Source organism: Rosa rugosa, chromosome 1 (genome assembly GCF_958449725.1).
Source record: "Rosa rugosa chromosome 1, drRosRugo1.1, whole genome shotgun sequence".
Classification (NCBI taxonomy): Eukaryota; Viridiplantae; Streptophyta; class Magnoliopsida; order Rosales; family Rosaceae; genus Rosa; species Rosa rugosa.
The window spans coordinates 52,761,354-52,777,973 of record NC_084820.1 but is presented as its reverse complement, the minus strand read 5'-3'; the positions used below and the strand labels follow the sequence as shown (position 1 = coordinate 52,777,973).

At 38.8% G+C, this 16,620-nt stretch overlaps 3 protein-coding genes and 1 long non-coding RNA gene across 11 annotated transcripts; 1 reads left to right on the top strand and 3 right to left on the bottom strand.

Annotated features, from left to right (window-relative positions):
* Nucleotides 1–5,946: 5,946 nt before the first annotated feature.
* On the bottom strand, nt 5,947–7,325 carry LOC133740865 (uncharacterized). Its single transcript, XR_009861480.1, has 3 exons — nt 7,178–7,325; nt 6,885–7,101; nt 5,947–6,455 (listed from the first exon to the last, which is right to left on the bottom strand). It is a non-coding gene; the product is annotated as an uncharacterized LOC133740865 (long non-coding RNA).
* Nucleotides 7,326–8,101: 776 nt separating this feature from the next.
* LOC133725416 (putative pentatricopeptide repeat-containing protein At1g17630) lies at nt 8,102–14,121 on the bottom strand. Of its 8 annotated transcripts, none has more exons than XM_062152667.1 (6): nt 14,024–14,121; nt 11,241–13,914; nt 9,736–10,249; nt 9,134–9,241; nt 8,881–9,020; nt 8,102–8,740 (listed from the first exon to the last, which is right to left on the bottom strand). In XM_062152667.1, exon 2 carries the CDS (start codon nt 13,795–13,797, stop codon nt 11,713–11,715), a length of 2,085 nt encoding a protein of 694 aa, XP_062008651.1. In that variant the 5' UTR covers nt 13,798–13,914; nt 14,024–14,121; the 3' UTR covers nt 8,102–8,740; nt 8,881–9,020; nt 9,134–9,241; nt 9,736–10,249; nt 11,241–11,712. The 8 variants fall into 8 exon arrangements, with proteins under 8 accessions (XP_062008651.1, XP_062008658.1, XP_062008657.1 ...); XM_062152674.1 differs by having other exon boundaries at nt 8,881–9,002; XM_062152673.1 differs by having other exon boundaries at nt 8,102–9,002.
* On the bottom strand, nt 8,102–14,560 carry LOC133725419 (uncharacterized). Its single transcript, XM_062152676.1, has 6 exons — nt 14,439–14,560; nt 14,024–14,143; nt 13,864–13,914; nt 11,241–11,289; nt 9,736–10,249; nt 8,102–9,241 (listed from the first exon to the last, which is right to left on the bottom strand). The coding sequence occupies exons 2-5, from the start codon at nt 14,138–14,140 to the stop codon at nt 10,200–10,202; spliced, it is 267 nt and encodes an 88-aa protein (XP_062008660.1). The 5' UTR covers nt 14,141–14,143; nt 14,439–14,560; the 3' UTR covers nt 8,102–9,241; nt 9,736–10,199.
* A 78-nt stretch (nt 14,561–14,638) lies between these two features.
* LOC133725418 (mediator of RNA polymerase II transcription subunit 9) lies at nt 14,639–16,451 on the top strand. Its single transcript, XM_062152675.1, has 6 exons — nt 14,639–14,960; nt 15,073–15,135; nt 15,230–15,310; nt 15,382–15,440; nt 15,525–15,588; nt 16,124–16,451. The coding sequence occupies exons 1-5, from the start codon at nt 14,682–14,684 to the stop codon at nt 15,580–15,582; spliced, it is 540 nt and encodes a 179-aa protein (XP_062008659.1). The 5' UTR covers nt 14,639–14,681; the 3' UTR covers nt 15,583–15,588; nt 16,124–16,451.
* Nucleotides 16,452–16,620: the final 169 nt, after the last annotated feature.

The following is a 16,620-nucleotide window of genomic DNA, read 5'->3' as shown; positions in this document are numbered from 1 at the left end:
CTTTTGTCCCCAATATATATATATATATATATATATATATATATATATATATATATATATTATATATATATATTTTAAAAAAAACACAAATATTAGCCCAATTAGATCATTGCAAATAGAAGTAAAAGATGATTGTGATCTTAAAATTTATTTGTTCTTGAATCCATAGTTTTAGCTTAGTAGGATTATATAAACTTTTTATCTGTCTTTATATATGGCTTAGGTTTGTCAAATGTGAAATAACCTGAGCCTTCATTTAAGTTGATTTTTCAAATACAAATAGAAAAGTCAATAAACATGGTATTATATAAATGGGTGTCTTGAGTAATTCTTAAATTTTAAATTTAGGACTTTTTATGTTTATCGCAGATCAGTAAATTGTTATGCAGATTTTTAAAAGATTCACTGCTAAGTTTTATATGTTGCTCCTTATATTATGTGGGTCCTGATCAAGGGACACACAATTGTACACAATTTTTTACACTCTTTATGAGCCCTTAGATTTTAAAACATTCAATGGTTTAGATTAAGTGTGAGAATGACATGGCATAAATAACCAATAATATATATTTCAACCAAAATAAATAAATAAACTTTACTTTTCTGAAGAAAAAGTAAAGTACAAAAATAATAAAGAATAATGAAATTAAACAAGAACAAGAACACCACGTTGCCTTCCCTAAGCTTCATCCCCGGCCATCACCTTCCCCAAATTCCAAATATAGAAATTGAGATTCATAATGATTTGTGAATCGGTATATGGAGCACCAATTCGTTCAACTTAACCCAGACCAAAATAAGAGGGAAACCATGGGCGATGGAAGTAGTGGATGTGGAAGGAAGGTGAGAGTCCTTGTGGGGGTGTTGATCATCAAATGGCCTGAGGAGTCGTTGATTGGGGTGCCTCGATTCGCAACCCAAACGACGTTTCTGACTAGAATAATGTTCTTGTACACTTGGGGATTTGGAACTGCCTGGGCTGAAGAAACCCAGTTGAAATACCCCACCTGGGGAAACCGTTGCCATCAGTGATGTTAAACTTCATTACCAAAAGCTGAAGAAAATAACAAGGGACACAATTAATCCCAGAATTCCAACCCAAAAATACAAGCTGAGGAAATATTATGGGAAGCATTAATAGAAAAAAAAATAAAAAAAAACAGTTTAATCCACTTTTATTTATCTCTTGTTTTTTCTTTTTTGTTAGGAAATAAATCAAATGCCATGTCATTCTCACACTTAATCTAAACCATTGAATGTTTTAAAATCTAAGGGCTCATAAGGAGTGTAAAAAATTGTGTACAATTGTGTGTCCCTTGATCCGGACCCATATTATGTTGTTTGCATCCAAAACAAATGCAGGGTAACTATGCTAAAGGAAAATGGGGAGGATCACTGTTCAATAAATAGTGAAATACCCGATTTGCCCCCAGATGTTCTTTGCTTTGACCATTTTATCCCTGATTGCAAATTTTTGAAATTTTTTTTTTTAAATAAATCCTTAGCCTGCCTATCCTTACATATGTTAGTAAGAGTCGAGCTCATGATTTTTACAAAGTTGGATTATAACTTACCAACAATTCACAGCTCACCGGCATTTTTAAAAAAATAAATAAATAAATAAACAAACTTGGTCAAAACACCCGCCCCTGCTCAAAACTTTAAAAGTGGAGATTGCTTACGAACGAATGAAATATGATGGTTTGAGTTTTCATGAATAACGTTCTTTTCACAATTCTACAAAAAGTAATATGTAAAATAATAACATCTTTTAGTTAATATTTACTAAATATAAAAAACTCATTTCCGCAGCATCGCGCGGATTTGTTATCTAGTTATATTCTATTCCCCAAATTCTCCCAACAGTGTACGAGGTTGGGTCTACAGAAGGACTGGAAGGTCAGAGTTCGGCTTTCGAGGTCCTCCTTTGTCATGTGTTATCTTACCTTACCTTACCCATGGCCAAACCACACGTGCCGGTCATTCCAAAAGCCATGTTTTGGGCCTCTTTTTATTTTGATCCAATTCCAAACTCAAATAGGTCAAATCTTTTGTTCCAATTTTATCGTGATGCCTTCGAATGAACCATGTTTTTGTTCACTCTCTTAGTTTTAACACGAAATTTCTACGGTCACTCTGGGTGAGAAACAAATTTTAGATAAGTCTTTTTATAATTTGAACCATTAATAATAGGGTGCGGTTATTGTCACTCTTCTATTTTCTTTGTTCACCCTACTTGCTTATTATACCCTACAATCCTACGTTTTAATTTCAATTATTAAATTTACTTTTATAACCCATTTTTCTTTCCAAAAATATACTTCTGTGCATACCCAATTAAAACAAAAATTAACAAAAATCTCTCATTTAATTTATACCAATAAAAAGTATATAATATTAATGTTTCTTAATAAAATCACAATTTGATTTACTTTAATTTTTTTAGTTTTTTCTTTAGTTTCAGTGTTCGTCTATTTCAATCCATGTCAAAAGATTAGTAAGCTAATAACTATGAGCCACGAAGAAATTGTTTTTTTTTTTTTCGTGTTTTAAATTTTTACATTCGGTGTTCACAAAGGGATAGCAAAGATTTTGATGAAACACTAATGGTTTTGTGAATTGAATAGCGAATTAACGATGAGGAGGTAACAAAAAATAAATAGTAATAAATTCAAATTTGGATGAGAAATTAAATAGTCTATGTAATTCATTACTTGGTTATGTATTTAGTTTTCCTTACAATTTAGATTTTAGAAAATTAGTGTACTTATTAGTCATTTTGCACTTGGGTAATAGTCTTTTAATAATTCAAATGTTTGTAGGGTGAACTAAGAAAATGGTAAGGTGGCAATAGCCTCACACTTAATAATATTACCTTTCGAAAAAAAATACTAATATAAAAATCAATCAAATTGAATCCACATTTAACAGAAGAAAATATATCAATAATCCAATTGTATCGCAACATAGAACGCCAAATTGAGAGGATGGCTCTGCTAGGGTTGCGATACCGCCGCCCTTGGCCTCTCCTCCATCCAAAATGGAGCCCTATTCCTATACCCTTTTCATCGGACTCATGGATCATGACTACTGCCATCTCCTCCAAAAGGCCAGGACTCGGCCTTTCACCTACCATGACCTCGTTCTCTCAACCCTGTTCTGGTAAACGCCCGGTGCTCTGTGTTTTACTGGGTAATGCGAATCGATCTGCTTGTATTCGTCTGAAATCGTCGCTGCCGACCACTGAGTTGGGCCCGCTGGCGGCTATGCCGGCGGTGGAGCATGAGGAAGCAAGCCCTCGATCTGTACCTCTGGCGATGAGCGGCTGTGGTTATCGCCGGACGAATAAGGCGGTGGTGGTGCAGGGTGATGGATGGCTTCTGCTCTGGAGAATGACTTTGACGCTATCGGCGTTGGAGTTGCTAGTTTGGCTGATCAAATTCCTCATCCAACCCTGGTTGTTAATCTGGTTCCGACTGGAAGTCCTAATGGTGCAACTGACTCTGTGGTTGTCCATGAGTGGTGCAAATTGGTCATGGGTGGAGTTGCAACTGCTGCTGAAGCTGCAAATGGAGGGAGAAAGCGTCTGGGTGTCCAGATCAAAGAGCATGTGGACTGGCTGTCTTTGGGCTCAAATCCAAGCCCAGACCGTGGGGAGTTAGACGGAGGAGGTGGATGGGTGGCTACCTTCGACTTGGTCGGCATGGATGCTTGGCCGGACAGCGCCACTATTGCTGACGGCGGCAAGAACAGCTTGGAGGCAGCTAGGGTTTGTTCCTGATGGGCTTTGTGGGCTGATGGTTGGGTCTACGGCTCGGCAACTGATTTTGGGCCTGCTCTCTCTTGGGTCCAGAATAACTAATGGGTTTCTTTACCCATTATTTAGTTAGTTCTTTTTAATATTTGCTTGCCTATTACTATGCAGTACTGTCCATAGTTACATAGGCTTTCTTGAATAAGTGAGCGTGGGTACCGTCAAATGATCGGATCTAATCTATGTATCGCACAAACTCTTTATCTACCCATAGACGGTAGAGGGAGGATATGTAATGGTCCTTTCTGGCCTGAAAATTAATATTAATATATCGACATGATATTCTTCAAAAAAAAAAAAATAATCCAATTGTATCAAATAGAAGAAGATGCATAAAAACAAAAAACAAAAACAAAAATGGGAATTTGAAACAAAACCTCATAACCCTACGAGAGCTCCGCTATGAGAAACTAGAAAGTGGTGCACACAAGGCGGTCTGAGACGGCATGGCTTTCCGGGTTTTGGCCTGGAATTTTCGGGGAGTTGTAGGGAACTACAGGTGTAGGGCCCTGATCGATATTATTAGACAAGGGAAGCCACGAACCATGTTCCTCTCTGAGACTCTATGTGATGCTAAACAGATGGAGACATTGCGAGTTAAGGTGGGCTTTAATAATTGTGTGAGCCAAAGGGAGATGATTCACATGGAATCACCATGTTATGGATGAACGATTCCTTTGCATGTGCTTAACTCCCACGAGTGAGCAGAAAAGAGAGGAGGAAAGATATTCTACTAGGTATTTGGATGTGTCAATTGCAGTCCGGGGGTCGGTGGATGAATGGAGGCTGACGAGGATATATGGTTACGCACAGACTGGGGATCGAAGGGAGACCTGGGCGTTGTTGAGGCGGCTTGCAAGTCAATCATCTTTGCCATGGTTGATTTGAGGGGACTTTAATGAGATCCTTGAACGATCAGAGAAAACTGGAGGATGGGAATAAAGAAGACCACTCCAGATGCAAGCTTTTCGTGAGTGTGTGATGACTGCTCCTTGATCGACATGGGGTTTAGAGGTAGTCCATTTACGTGGTCTGACTATCAAACCAAGGAACGACTTGATCGTAGTCTTTGGACTGATGGACTGAGGCGCATGTTGAATCACTCCACAACGACGCATCTGCACCCCATTTCCTCATATCATAGTCCATTATTGGTTAAAGTGTGTGCATCTCCAAGTCATGATTTGCAAGTTGGAAGAAAGATAAGGTTATTCTGGTTTGAGCAATTTTGGGCACAACCTGCTGCATGTGAAGAATGGTTGGCAAGGAGTAACGGAGGGTGATCATATGAGCAGGGTTTGTCAGAAGATCCGTAATACTGGTGCTACTCTTAATACTTGGCAGCGTGATAAGTTTCAGTTTCATCAAGCTGAAATGCAGGCAGTTAGGGCACGGTTAAATGAACTGTTGGAGGCACCGTTTGACTCTGCTATGAACCAAGAAAAACAAGCGTTAAATATTCGTCTTCAGGAACTATTAACTCAAGAGGAGACCATCTGGAGTCAACGATCAAAAGAAATATGGTTGAAGTCGGGTGATAGAAATACTGCATATTTCCACCGGAGGGCATCAAATCGGAGATAGCGTGACACTATTAAAGGGTTATTTGATGACAATGGAAGTTGGGTGACAGAGGCTAACAAAATTGAGAAGGTTGTGAGTAGCTATTACCGCAAAATGTTTTCAACAGAGGGTACAAATGAAGTGGCCTTGAACCTGATTCTAGACACAATGACTCCAAGAGTAACGAATGAAATGAACCAAGAGCTGTTAACTGTGTATATTGATGAGGAGATTAGAGCAGCTGCTTTTCAAATTCATCCATCTAAGTCACCTGGCCCTGATGAAATGTCGTCGTTTTTCTTCCAAAAGTATTAGAGTACTGTTGGAAGTGATGTTTGCAATGCGGTCTGATCTTTTTTAACCTCTGTTACTCTTATTCGTGAGGTTAATTTTACTCATATAACAATGATTCCGAAAGTATAAGAGCCAAAGGATATGATAGACTTACGCCCCATAGCTCTATGTAACGTTCTTTATCATATTTGCTCAAAAGTATTGGCAAACAGACGCCTAAAAAGATTGTTAGGGAAGGTGATTTCTCCATTGTAGAGTGCTTTTATCCCGGGCCAGTTGATTTCTATTAATACATTAGTGGCAACGGAGGTAACTCATTTCTTACATAATGAGAGAAGGGGGTAAGCAGAACACTTTTCCTTGAAGTTGGATATTAGTAAGGCTTATGACAGACTTGAATGGAGCTTCCTAAAAAATATGCTTTTGAAGTTGGGTTTCGCTGAGGCATGGGTGGAGTTGATAATGACAAGCATCAAAACAGTGAGTTATTCTTTTCTGTTAAATGGGGAAGTTCGAGGCTATGTGAAGCCAACTCGGGGCATCAGGCAAGGAGATCCACTATCACCATATTTGTTCATTTTGTGCGGAGAGGATCTGACTTCTTTGGTTGAACATTTTGTACATCATCAGTGGTTGCAAGGTATTCAAATTAATTATCATGCACCGGTTTTACATCATCTGCTTTTGGCGGATGATATTTTTTGGGACTGCGACTGAGGAAGAATGCCAGCAGTTCTGAAATATTTTGCACACATATAAAATTGCTTCAGGGCAGCATGTAAATCTGCAAAAGAGCAAAGTGGCTTTTAGTCGGGGAATGGATATGCATAGACAGGAATTTCTGGCCAGTATGTTGGGAGTGAAGCGTGTGGATAAACATGACAGGTATTTGGGACTACGTACCCACACAAGTAGGCAGGAAAAAATCAGCTATATTTAGTTATTTGAAAGAAAAACTTACGAAGAAGGTAGTGAGTTGGAGAGCTAAGTTGTTAAGTGGTGCTGAATGCAATCATTAGAGGAATTCACTAATATGCATGTTTGGATTTCTTCATGCACGTCTTGGGCTTGTTGTTGATGCCCAGAAAGTTTTTGACACCACCCCGTTTCAAGGTACATCAAACATGAAACTTAAGGAGGATCGGGTACAGTATTCAATTACTCCAAAAGGGGCTTGTTAAACAATTTATATACTAGTTACAAGAAAACTCACTTTCTAATTGGTTCCGGGAACAAATAAGAGTAGAGAGGTGGTCTTGAATCTTCATATGCTCTCTTGTCTGCAATTTGTTCAGGATCCTCTGCCAGATTTGGTGGTCCTCCTAGAAACATCTAGAAGCAAAACACAGTATAACCATATGCCAGAATACAGTTCTAGGAGTAGTCAAGCCTGTTTGATCGGGATGAATTTGGTTCCCAATTCATGGCGTCTGTTACAAGAGAAAAGTCTCATATTTACTGTTTGGCAAATTTCAGGAAACCTATAGTATAAGAGGAAACATATACCTTTGCCTTACTGACTAGAACAGGGCGTTCTTGATGCTTGGCGAAGATCGTACCCTGAAAGCTCAAAAAGAATGCAAGGACAGAAATCTTTTTTAGGCAAGATCAATATCAATGGCTTTTGTGTACTTGAACTCTTGAAGTAATGAGGCTTTGTATAAGCAAAACAATTGGATAAAATACCTCCCATGCTAGCTCGTATATGTCTTCGTTCCATTGCATACCAGCAGGAAGAGGCTTCAATCCTTTTCGTGCAGGTCTTCTTTGCAGAGATACTGATGTGTGTGGACCAGATGGTTCTCCAAACCGACCAAAAGCACCTTCATGTCCATTTCTGTCCCGACTACAAGTCTCCCTTTGCATGTTTGATTTGTATATGTTGATTTGTGTTCATCTTTTCTTAAAGAATGCTGGCACCCGAATCCAGATTGCCGACCTACATTCGAAGAGATCATTGTGGAGTTGGAGTCTATTCAAGGGTCTATTCAAGACAACTGTCATTTCAAGAAAACATTGGGATCCTGTAGTAGTAGGAGTGTCATCTCTTAAGATGGGATTATGGCAAACATTGGGATCCTGTAATAGTATACTATTTCTTCTTCTTGTTGTTTTGTGCATAGTATGTGTTACAATCTGCAAAACTTTTAGATAAGAATTTGTAGTTACATCTTGAACTTTGAAGTTACCTTCCCTTGCACTCAGGTTCACATCCTAGATGAACCCTACAAGGGCATGTGTCAACAATTTGATGATGGTGAAGAAGTGAGGAGGACCGGTATTTGCCTAAACTTTGATCTACCACCCACTATAAATCGAAATGATCTATTTAATGTATTTACATGCTCGTTTACACAGAGTAAAATTACGTCTCAGATATTATAAACTGTAGTATTCTCTTTTTTTTGTTTTTTTTTTTCTTTTGAAAAGTGAAGGGAATATCAAAATTGTTTGCTAAATTTCAAATATTACATGGCTCTGAAATGTAGGAAAGAAATTATCCTGAATCTGAAGGAACAGTATCTTCCTTCAAAAATGTTAAGTACCCACATTTTCTTGTACTATTATCAAACAAGCTCTCAGGGGCTCGTGCTGCCATTTTCTTCACATGCTTGCTCACTGAGAAAGGCAATTGGACTTTGAACACTCCTTGGTTATCTGTCTTCACTTGGGCTTGAAAGCTGGGTTTTGATGAAGTCTGATCTTTGCACTCCTTGGGACCTTGGAGACTTGGAGTGCTGCCTCACAATCAGGATTCCAATCTACCACCCTACAATGTGACCGCTTCATTGTTTTGAAGAATGGTAAGCATTTGTCTGTGAGTCTAGCGATGAATCGAGAAAGTGCCGTTAACTTTCCTTGCAAGCTTTGCAAGTCAACTTTCTTCTCAAGAGATTTCATGCTTATGACTGCATGTATCTTGTCAGGGTTGGCCTCAGTTGCTAGCGAGAATGTACCCAAGGAACTTGCTAGCGGTGACCCTAAAGAAAACCGGTCACCATCCATAGTAAATAATTGGGTTTTGCTTATAGATGTTTCTAGGAGGACCACCAAATCTGGCAGAGGATCCTGAACAAATTGCAGACAAGAGAGCATATGAAGATTCAAGACCACCTCTCTACTCTTATTTGTTCCCGGAACCAATTAGAAAGTGAGTTTTCTTGTAACTAGTATATAAATTGTTTAACAAGCACAAGTATATAACTTACAGCCATATACTACAAGAACATGTCCTAGGCTTTTTTTTATAGGAAACCCGGAACGAAGAGATATGCAGAGTGCATTCATGAGTTTCGTCCTTGGCGATATATCTCAGAGCCTCCAGATGATGCTGTTGACATACATATCACTACGGATAAGAAGAAGCAAAAACTCAAGTGAACACAGGACTAATCAATAACATGCAACTGATTGAGGCGGTCGTGATAGCCAGAGACAAATTCAAACAGAATGACAACAAACCTTGCAGTGAAACTTAAACAAGATGAGGAGGAATCATTGTTGCTAATCTTCTAAATGGATTGGATTTCTATCAAGCTCCAAGGTCTTTGAGCTAGATTGAAGCAAAATCTGAAAAACCAAAAGAACCCTTCTTAGAATGCTGTAGCAAAACATGTCTGGACAAACCTATTCTGTGGTTAGTACACGACCACTTGGCATATGAGTGCAACATATATATAATGTGATTTTGTAGTTGATCACAAGTCAATAACCTATGAACCATAATCTAGAAGGGAAAACATTACAGAAATCCATTGATGACAGTGGACCATACTTTTGGGTACATAAGCATTGATAATCAGTTAGTGGTGATAGTGGTGAGGGGATGATGCTTGACAGTGATATCTGAGGCATGGTATTGTGACAATTGTGATGACAGCAATGATTTTCTTTCCTAAAATCTCTATGTTCTGTCAACCAGTCAAATCTCACCATTTATAATTAGAAAATAACATCCAATTATTTGGGCCTTTTTGATCGAATTTTGGCACCAGTTAGAATCTTACTATGAAATCATTTTGGGAACTAACAAACACTTCTTATGATTCCACAACATAAGATACCTTGGCGACATGAAGTTTGAAATCCTTTCCTAGTCCTACATCTCATCTCAGACTCCCAAACTGCGACGCACATAATTTTCTACATGTCCAAATGACAATAAATAGTGAGAACTTAAACCCAATTCTACCGATCTTTACTATATTACTTCAAAGAAAATAGAACCTTGGTTTTTCGGTACCTTGAAATAAAGAGTAATTTTAGAACGCCTCTTTACTATGGCAATGAAGTAAATGAGTTAACATCAACAATTATACATGAGCTAACAGCAATATCTTCTCTTCCAAAAAACAGCAATATCTTGATTTATAACTCACACCATCAGGATCTTGAGAGTGCTTGCAAAAACTTCAACAAACTTTCTCAGCCTCCACAGATACAGCACTATGAGAGTCACAATCTGGTGCCAATCCAAATTTTAATCTCCTATAAGCACAGCCAAGTGACAGATATTGGTTTTGATCTACTATGCATTTGCCGACAATCCTGTTTCTTCATGAATTACAGAACTAGCACCTGCAAATGAAGCTTCTTTAGTATAGCAACAATGCTAATCAGATCTCAAATCAACTAATGCAGGCAAATATAATAGACCAATAAACAGTGGACAAAAACTTATAAGGCTTTTTTTCCCCCCTTTTCTTTTCTGGGATATGTTGATTCACTAAGAGCTTTGGCAATTTGTGCAAATGGTTATGATAAATCCTATAAAACAGGTTTGGATTAGTCTTTGGCTATCATGACCGCCTCAAGCAATTGTAAGACCATTGTCAATTGCTAGTTCCAGAAATTACGCAGTGAAGGAAAGTGGTATAGCCTAAATTTTCTAGATCAACAAATCAAATTGCATCTCCATATGTGCTCTAGTCCCTGAGATCCTTACAAAAAATGCAGGGATTAATAACCGTGACAGTCACAACTGGATAACTAAAAACCTTCATTACCTGCGTAAAGTGATAATCTAATCACCTCCGTATGACAATCAAAGTCAAACTAAACCACTGATAACAGAGAAGGTAGTCAGAAGCCATAACTGATTTGTCTATGTTGCACAGCTCTTGTTGACGATGAATTTTTATCAGCATATTCTTGTCACAGAAAAACAGTTGACCAAAAATCCATTGCCTCCCAAATGAAAGCATCTAATAAGAATCTTTGAAGTTTATAGCGGTGAAGAGGTGGGATTGCTTTGGGAGAGAGTTGGGTTTTGGGCGTCTCTATGGGCTTCTGTTTCTGGCGAGTATAGGAACTATAGCTTATCTTCTATCTTATCAGATCGGAATGCAGCTGTAGTTTAGGCTCTATCTAGGCTGTTTGCCTCGTCCACCTTTTTGTTTTTGCTTTTCTTGATCTTTCAATAAAAGCCGTTTCTTATCCAAAAAAAAAAAAAAAATTAAAGCATCTGATCTTGCTTATGGAATAGAATCTGAGGGGTATCTATTCCTCCTTGTGTACAAAAATTAATCCTAAACTGCATAGATAAAATATCACAGAAAACAAGATGTACCTTCTTTGAAAATAAGGCAGGTTCCAATAGTTTCGTCCCATTTTCCAGTCTGTGAGCAGACAACAATTAGACAAACAAAATCACGTCAGACCACAGCATCAACCTTCAAGCCATTCAGTAATTACCAATAACACTGAATGAAACAGATCACAGGGCTCAAACGAGGAAGACCGAAGTGTGTATTGGTATACAATACTACTATCCAACTGTCACGAATGTTTACTGTAAGAATAAATCATAAACATGCATCGGCTCATGGTTTATATAAAGCAATAGACACCAGATCATGAACTACGTTTTACCAGACAAGTGCTGTCATGAATTACATATATTTAGCATCCCATAGCTATTTGTAAATGTTTGGATATAAACTAACATGACCTGATTCCATGCAATCCGATTCATCATATAGGATACGTTCAAGGAAACTGAACCAAGATCAACCAATCATGTCTAGCCAGTCACTCAACCTTCAATCCAGTTCTTTGTCAATATTCTCTTGAATGACTTCCTTATTAGGTACATATCCCTCACTTTCCATTTGAAGTACCAAGCCATAAAGGATACCATGAATTAACTCCACGCCTGCTTGCATGGTATTCCCTGCTGAGAATATAAAAACCTTATTCTTAACCTGAATCCAGCTTTGCCCCCGGATTTTCCTTAAACCCTTTGCCTTCGCTGAGATCCTCACTTTTGCCGAGTCCTCCCATCTCCCGCTAGCAGCATAAATATTTGACATCAACATGTAGCTCCCGGCCATTTCCGAGTTCATATTGAATATATGGGTGGCAGTTTCTTCTGCAATATCTGTATTTTTGTGCATCCTACAAGAGTTGAGAAGAGCGCTCCAGACACAAGCATTGGGTTTCATTGGCATGTTTTTCACAATGTTGCTTCCTTCTTGCAATAACCCCGCACGGCCAAGAAGGTCAACCATGCATGCATAGTGCTCCATTTGGGGTTTTACACCATAAACTCCAATCATTTGGTCAAAAAGGAGGCGACCCTCGGTAACTAGCCCACCATGACTACAAGCAGAAAGAACAGCGATGAATGTTACATTGTCTGGCTTGAATCCCGTCTTGACCATCCTATGAAAAATTCTTAGAGCATTCTCACCGAGTCCATGCATCCCATAACCAGCAATCATTGTGTTCCACGAAATCAAGTCCTTACTGTCAATATTCTCAAATACTCTATGCCCTTCCTCAAAACTTCCACATTTTGTGTACATATTGATCAAGCCATTTCCGACCAAAATGTTGCTATCCATCAAAGCCCTTACCACATGACCATGAATTTCCCTGCCAAGATTAATTGCTGCTAATTCTGCACAAACAGATAATACGCTGGATATAGTGACACAATTGGGCAGTACTCCTGCTCTCTGCATCTGCCGAAAGAGTTCCAGAGACTTCTCTCCTTGTCCAGTGGACGAGAACCCTTGAATAACAGCACTCCAACTTATGATATTAGGTGTCATAACTGGATGAGCATCTAGCTGGGAAAATATTGCAAAAGCCTCATCACACAAACCAGATTCAGCATATGATGAGATCAAAGCATTCCAACTCACTAGGTTTTTGCTTTGCATCACCAAAAATAACTTGTATGCATTTTCTACATCTCCACATTTTCCATACATGCATATTAGTGCATTTTTCACAAACAAGTACTCTTCGAAACCACCTCTAACAACATATCCATGAATCTTCTTACCCTTGTCAACCACAGCCACATCAGCACATACAGATAACACCACAGCAAGCGCTTCAGCAGTTGTCTCAATTCCTCTAACCCTCATCATACCAAATAACTCCATGGTCTTCTCACCGCGGCCACAACGAGCATGACTTGACAATAATGATGTCCAAGTCACAGGGTTTGGCTCCAACCCATCTAACTCCATCCTATTAAAAATCTCAGATGCACCATCACAATCATAGTTAAAGGCATAGCTAGAAACCAGAGTATTCCAAGAAACATAGCTTCTCACGCTCATTTTATCAAACAGTTGGCAGGCATAGTCCATGTTACCAAGTTTCCCATACATTCCCATCAACTCATTGACAACATGGAGATGATTTTGAAAACCCATTTGTAAAACATGACTATGCACATTCTTGCATAGCCTAAATCTACCCATAAATGCACAGGCCCTAATAACCAGGGGAAGAGTAAACCCATCAGCCCAAACTCCAAGTCTTCGCATTTTATCATATATTTTAAGTGCTTTTTCATAAAATCCATGAGACACATTCGCTCTAAGAACTGCATTCCACAAGAGCATGTTGGATGTACCTTGAAACTGGGTGGAGTCAAAGACTTTCTGGGCATCAAAAACTAGCCCAAGACGTGCATAAACATTAATGAGTCGGGCTGCCAAGAACGCTGATTGACACCCGCCTGTCGTAACAATTTGAGTGTGAACTTGTTTACAGTGTTCAGGTAGAGTACATTGCCGGAGAAGGTGATCAAAGAAATTTACAATTTGGGTAGTAACGGATGGGGATGATATGATCTGGCTCGGGTAAATATGACGATATGTATTCATCCCAGCATAGACTACAAGCCTCTCAAATTAACAGTTAATAAAGGATTTTGTAGGCTATAAACTCACCAACTTCAATTTGTCATTTATAATCAGTACCGGATGCATTGTGTCTAAACCCTGAAAATCAAGACAATTCAATAATAAAATGACATTACAGCCAGTTTGAGCGCTTAAAAAACAAGGTATCGAAAATGAAAAAGAGGAACTCAAACCGAAAGAAACTTACAGAAAGAACATATGGTGCGTTTGCTGGTATCTGAAGCTGGGAGGAAACTGAACCAAGATCAAGCAATACATATTCTTCTTCATACTGATGTTCACTGCGATCAGTATCAACCTCCATACCCTAACCATATTACAGTCACACATTCAAACAACTCAGGCATGCATTAACCAAATGGAATCTGAAACTAAGTTGGGAATCAGGATGCAAACATTGATAAAAAACAAACACAAAATGGGTCATCTTCCAATTACTTAGTGAGCTCTTCTTTGCATAAAGCAATCAACCCAAATCATATTTTCACTCCTATCATATAATCCAATCACCAAAAAGCCATACTCAATCACAAAAATCCCAAAAACCAATACCACATAAATGCAACACATTCCTTCATAAATCTCAGAGTTGGAAAGCGAACCTCAAACCAGAAAAACAAGCTGCTCCAGTCCTTAGCAAAGTTGAAACCTTCTCAAGGATTAGGACTTCAGTCCTAGGATTTATGTTAGTTATCTGTCTGGGTTAAAAAGGCACAACCTTTTATAAGCCCAGTTACTCAAACAATACGACGTGTCGTTTCCGTTAGGCTGCTGCTTCAAATTGGACACCACCGCGCTGAAGCTTCATTGTTTCAAAGACACAAAAAAAAAAAAAGCAGAGAGGAATGGAGCATCAGTACTCGGGCGGAGGAGGAGGAGGAAGTGGGAGCTGGAATATGATCCCCAGCGTGCCGACCCACAGTAACCCTTCTACGCCGTCCAGTCAGGACCATCTCTACCTCCAACAACACCAACAGCAATTCCAGCACCAGCAACAACAACAGCGTCTTCTTCTCCAACAACAACAACAGCAGCAACAACAACAACAACAACAACAACAGCAACAGCAACAACAACAACAACAACAGCATCAGTCTCTCGCCTCCCACTTCCATCTCTTCCACGTATGCACCAGAATCCCAAAAAAAAAAAAAAAAAAAAACCTAATCTTGATTACTTGTGATTATGAATTGTCGTTGCTGAATGTGGGTGTTTTTGATTTGCGGTGAATTGCAGTTGGTGGAGAAGTTATCGGATTCGATTGAGAACGGGACGAGGGATCAGCAATCGGATGCATTGGTATGATTGAATTTTTTTCGTTTTGTCGTTCTGAATTTATCTTTGTGGATAATTTTGGGGGGGTGAATTTGAAATGCGTGATGGGTTTTGATAGGTCGCTGATTTGAACACCCATTTCGACAAGTGCCAGCAGCTGTTGAACTCCATATCCGGATCCATCCCCACCAAGGCTATGGTAATTGGCTATTTTTGATTGTTACTAGTCTACATTTCGTTAGATTGATAGTGTTGTGGTGGTGATTGTAGACGGTTGAGGGACAGAAGAAGAAGCTCGAAGAGAGTGAGCAATTGTTAAATCAGCGGAGGTATATACTACAACAGTCTAGCTTGCATCAACTAATGAGATGGTGTTCATGGTTTTTTGTGTTCTGAATTCAATTTCTGTGCAGGGACCTGAATAACAAGTACAAAAACTCTGTTGTTGACCTCCTCAAGTCTGAGCCGTAGCAAATTGTAATGTCACCCTTCTCTCATGTCTAGCCTTTCCTTGTTATTAACAGTAGAGCTCATAATTTTGTTGTCTTGTTGGCACTTGACTGCATGATGTTTAATGCGGGATGATGATAAGATTAAACAAGGTCTCAGTGTTATGTATCTAGTATCCATGCTCTTAACAGTTGCAAACTAAATTTAGGGGTGGGTGCTTATTTTGACTATGTTCTTGCATTTCATGGCTAAAGTTTCTTCTTGTTGCTCATTTTAGTCTACCATTATACACTTCGCATCAGACTTGCCTCACTAATCAGAATAATGTATCTTATGCTTAAGTGGCTTATTTTAACACTTCTAAACTAACCAAAGTTGAAATTAGACTCCTATTGCTCATGCAACTGTGCTCTGGCTTTTGCAAGTGTTTGCTCAGTGCTCATGTATTCGACTTGAAACTGTAGAAACTGGTCTAAGAAATCAAAATGATATCTGTAGGCTGAATGATATTTATGGTAAGTTGAAACACTTCCTCACTATCACTTTTGCATCTTGAAATCAGGTCCTGTAGTCTTTTTGCAGTTTGAGCTATGCACAACTGAAATTCTGAAGGCAAGCTGGAAAAGTTCCGTTGTACCAAATACTAGTTGATTGCAACAAAAAGGCTTTCTGAAGTTATGGTTGTACATTGGTACTGATCGACTCTGTATCCATCTGGTTTTAGCTAGGAAATTGTTGTAATTTCCTCTGCTGTTATTATCTTCTTAACATTTTAATGGAATGTGATGGGCTTTCAATGCTATGTGTAATGAATCCGAGCCCTTGACTTTGGGGTGCACTTTGGTCACTTTTTAAATCTAGGGAGTTTTCTCTACATCTGTTTCAGTGAATGAATGGAATTAACTAGACTAACAATATATACGAAGCAACGGCAGAACACATCTGAAGCCTATCTTGTAATATGAAATAAGCATGAGTCCTAATCCTTAAGACAAAATGCTTTAGCATGCATTTCAGAACATATACCGAATCGGGATGTGATTGAGGCTTGACTTCTGA

Excerpts from the sequence above, each read along its gene's own strand:
- LOC133725416 (XM_062152668.1), bottom strand. The coding sequence starts at position 13,797 with ATGAATACATATCGTCATATTTACCCGAGCCAGATCATATCATCCCCA.
- LOC133725419 (XM_062152676.1), bottom strand. The coding sequence starts at position 14,140 with ATGGAGGTTGATACTGATCGCAGTGAACATCAGTATGAAGAAGAATAT. Across the intron at positions 11,290-13,863 it reads TAAATGACAAATTGAAGTTG|ACTGGAAAATGGGACGAAAC; the intron begins GTGAGTTTATAG and ends GTCTGCTCACAG. Across the intron at positions 10,250-11,240 it reads CTGCCTTATTTTCAAAGAAG|GTGCTAGTTCTGTAATTCAT; the intron begins GTACATCTTGTT and ends CTTCATTTGCAG.
- LOC133725418 (XM_062152675.1), top strand. The coding sequence starts at position 14,682 with ATGGAGCATCAGTACTCGGGCGGAGGAGGAGGAGGAAGTGGGAGCTGG. Across the intron at positions 15,136-15,229 it reads ATCAGCAATCGGATGCATTG|GTCGCTGATTTGAACACCCA; the intron begins GTATGATTGAAT and ends GGGTTTTGATAG. Across the intron at positions 15,441-15,524 it reads CAATTGTTAAATCAGCGGAG|GGACCTGAATAACAAGTACA; the intron begins GTATATACTACA and ends ATTTCTGTGCAG.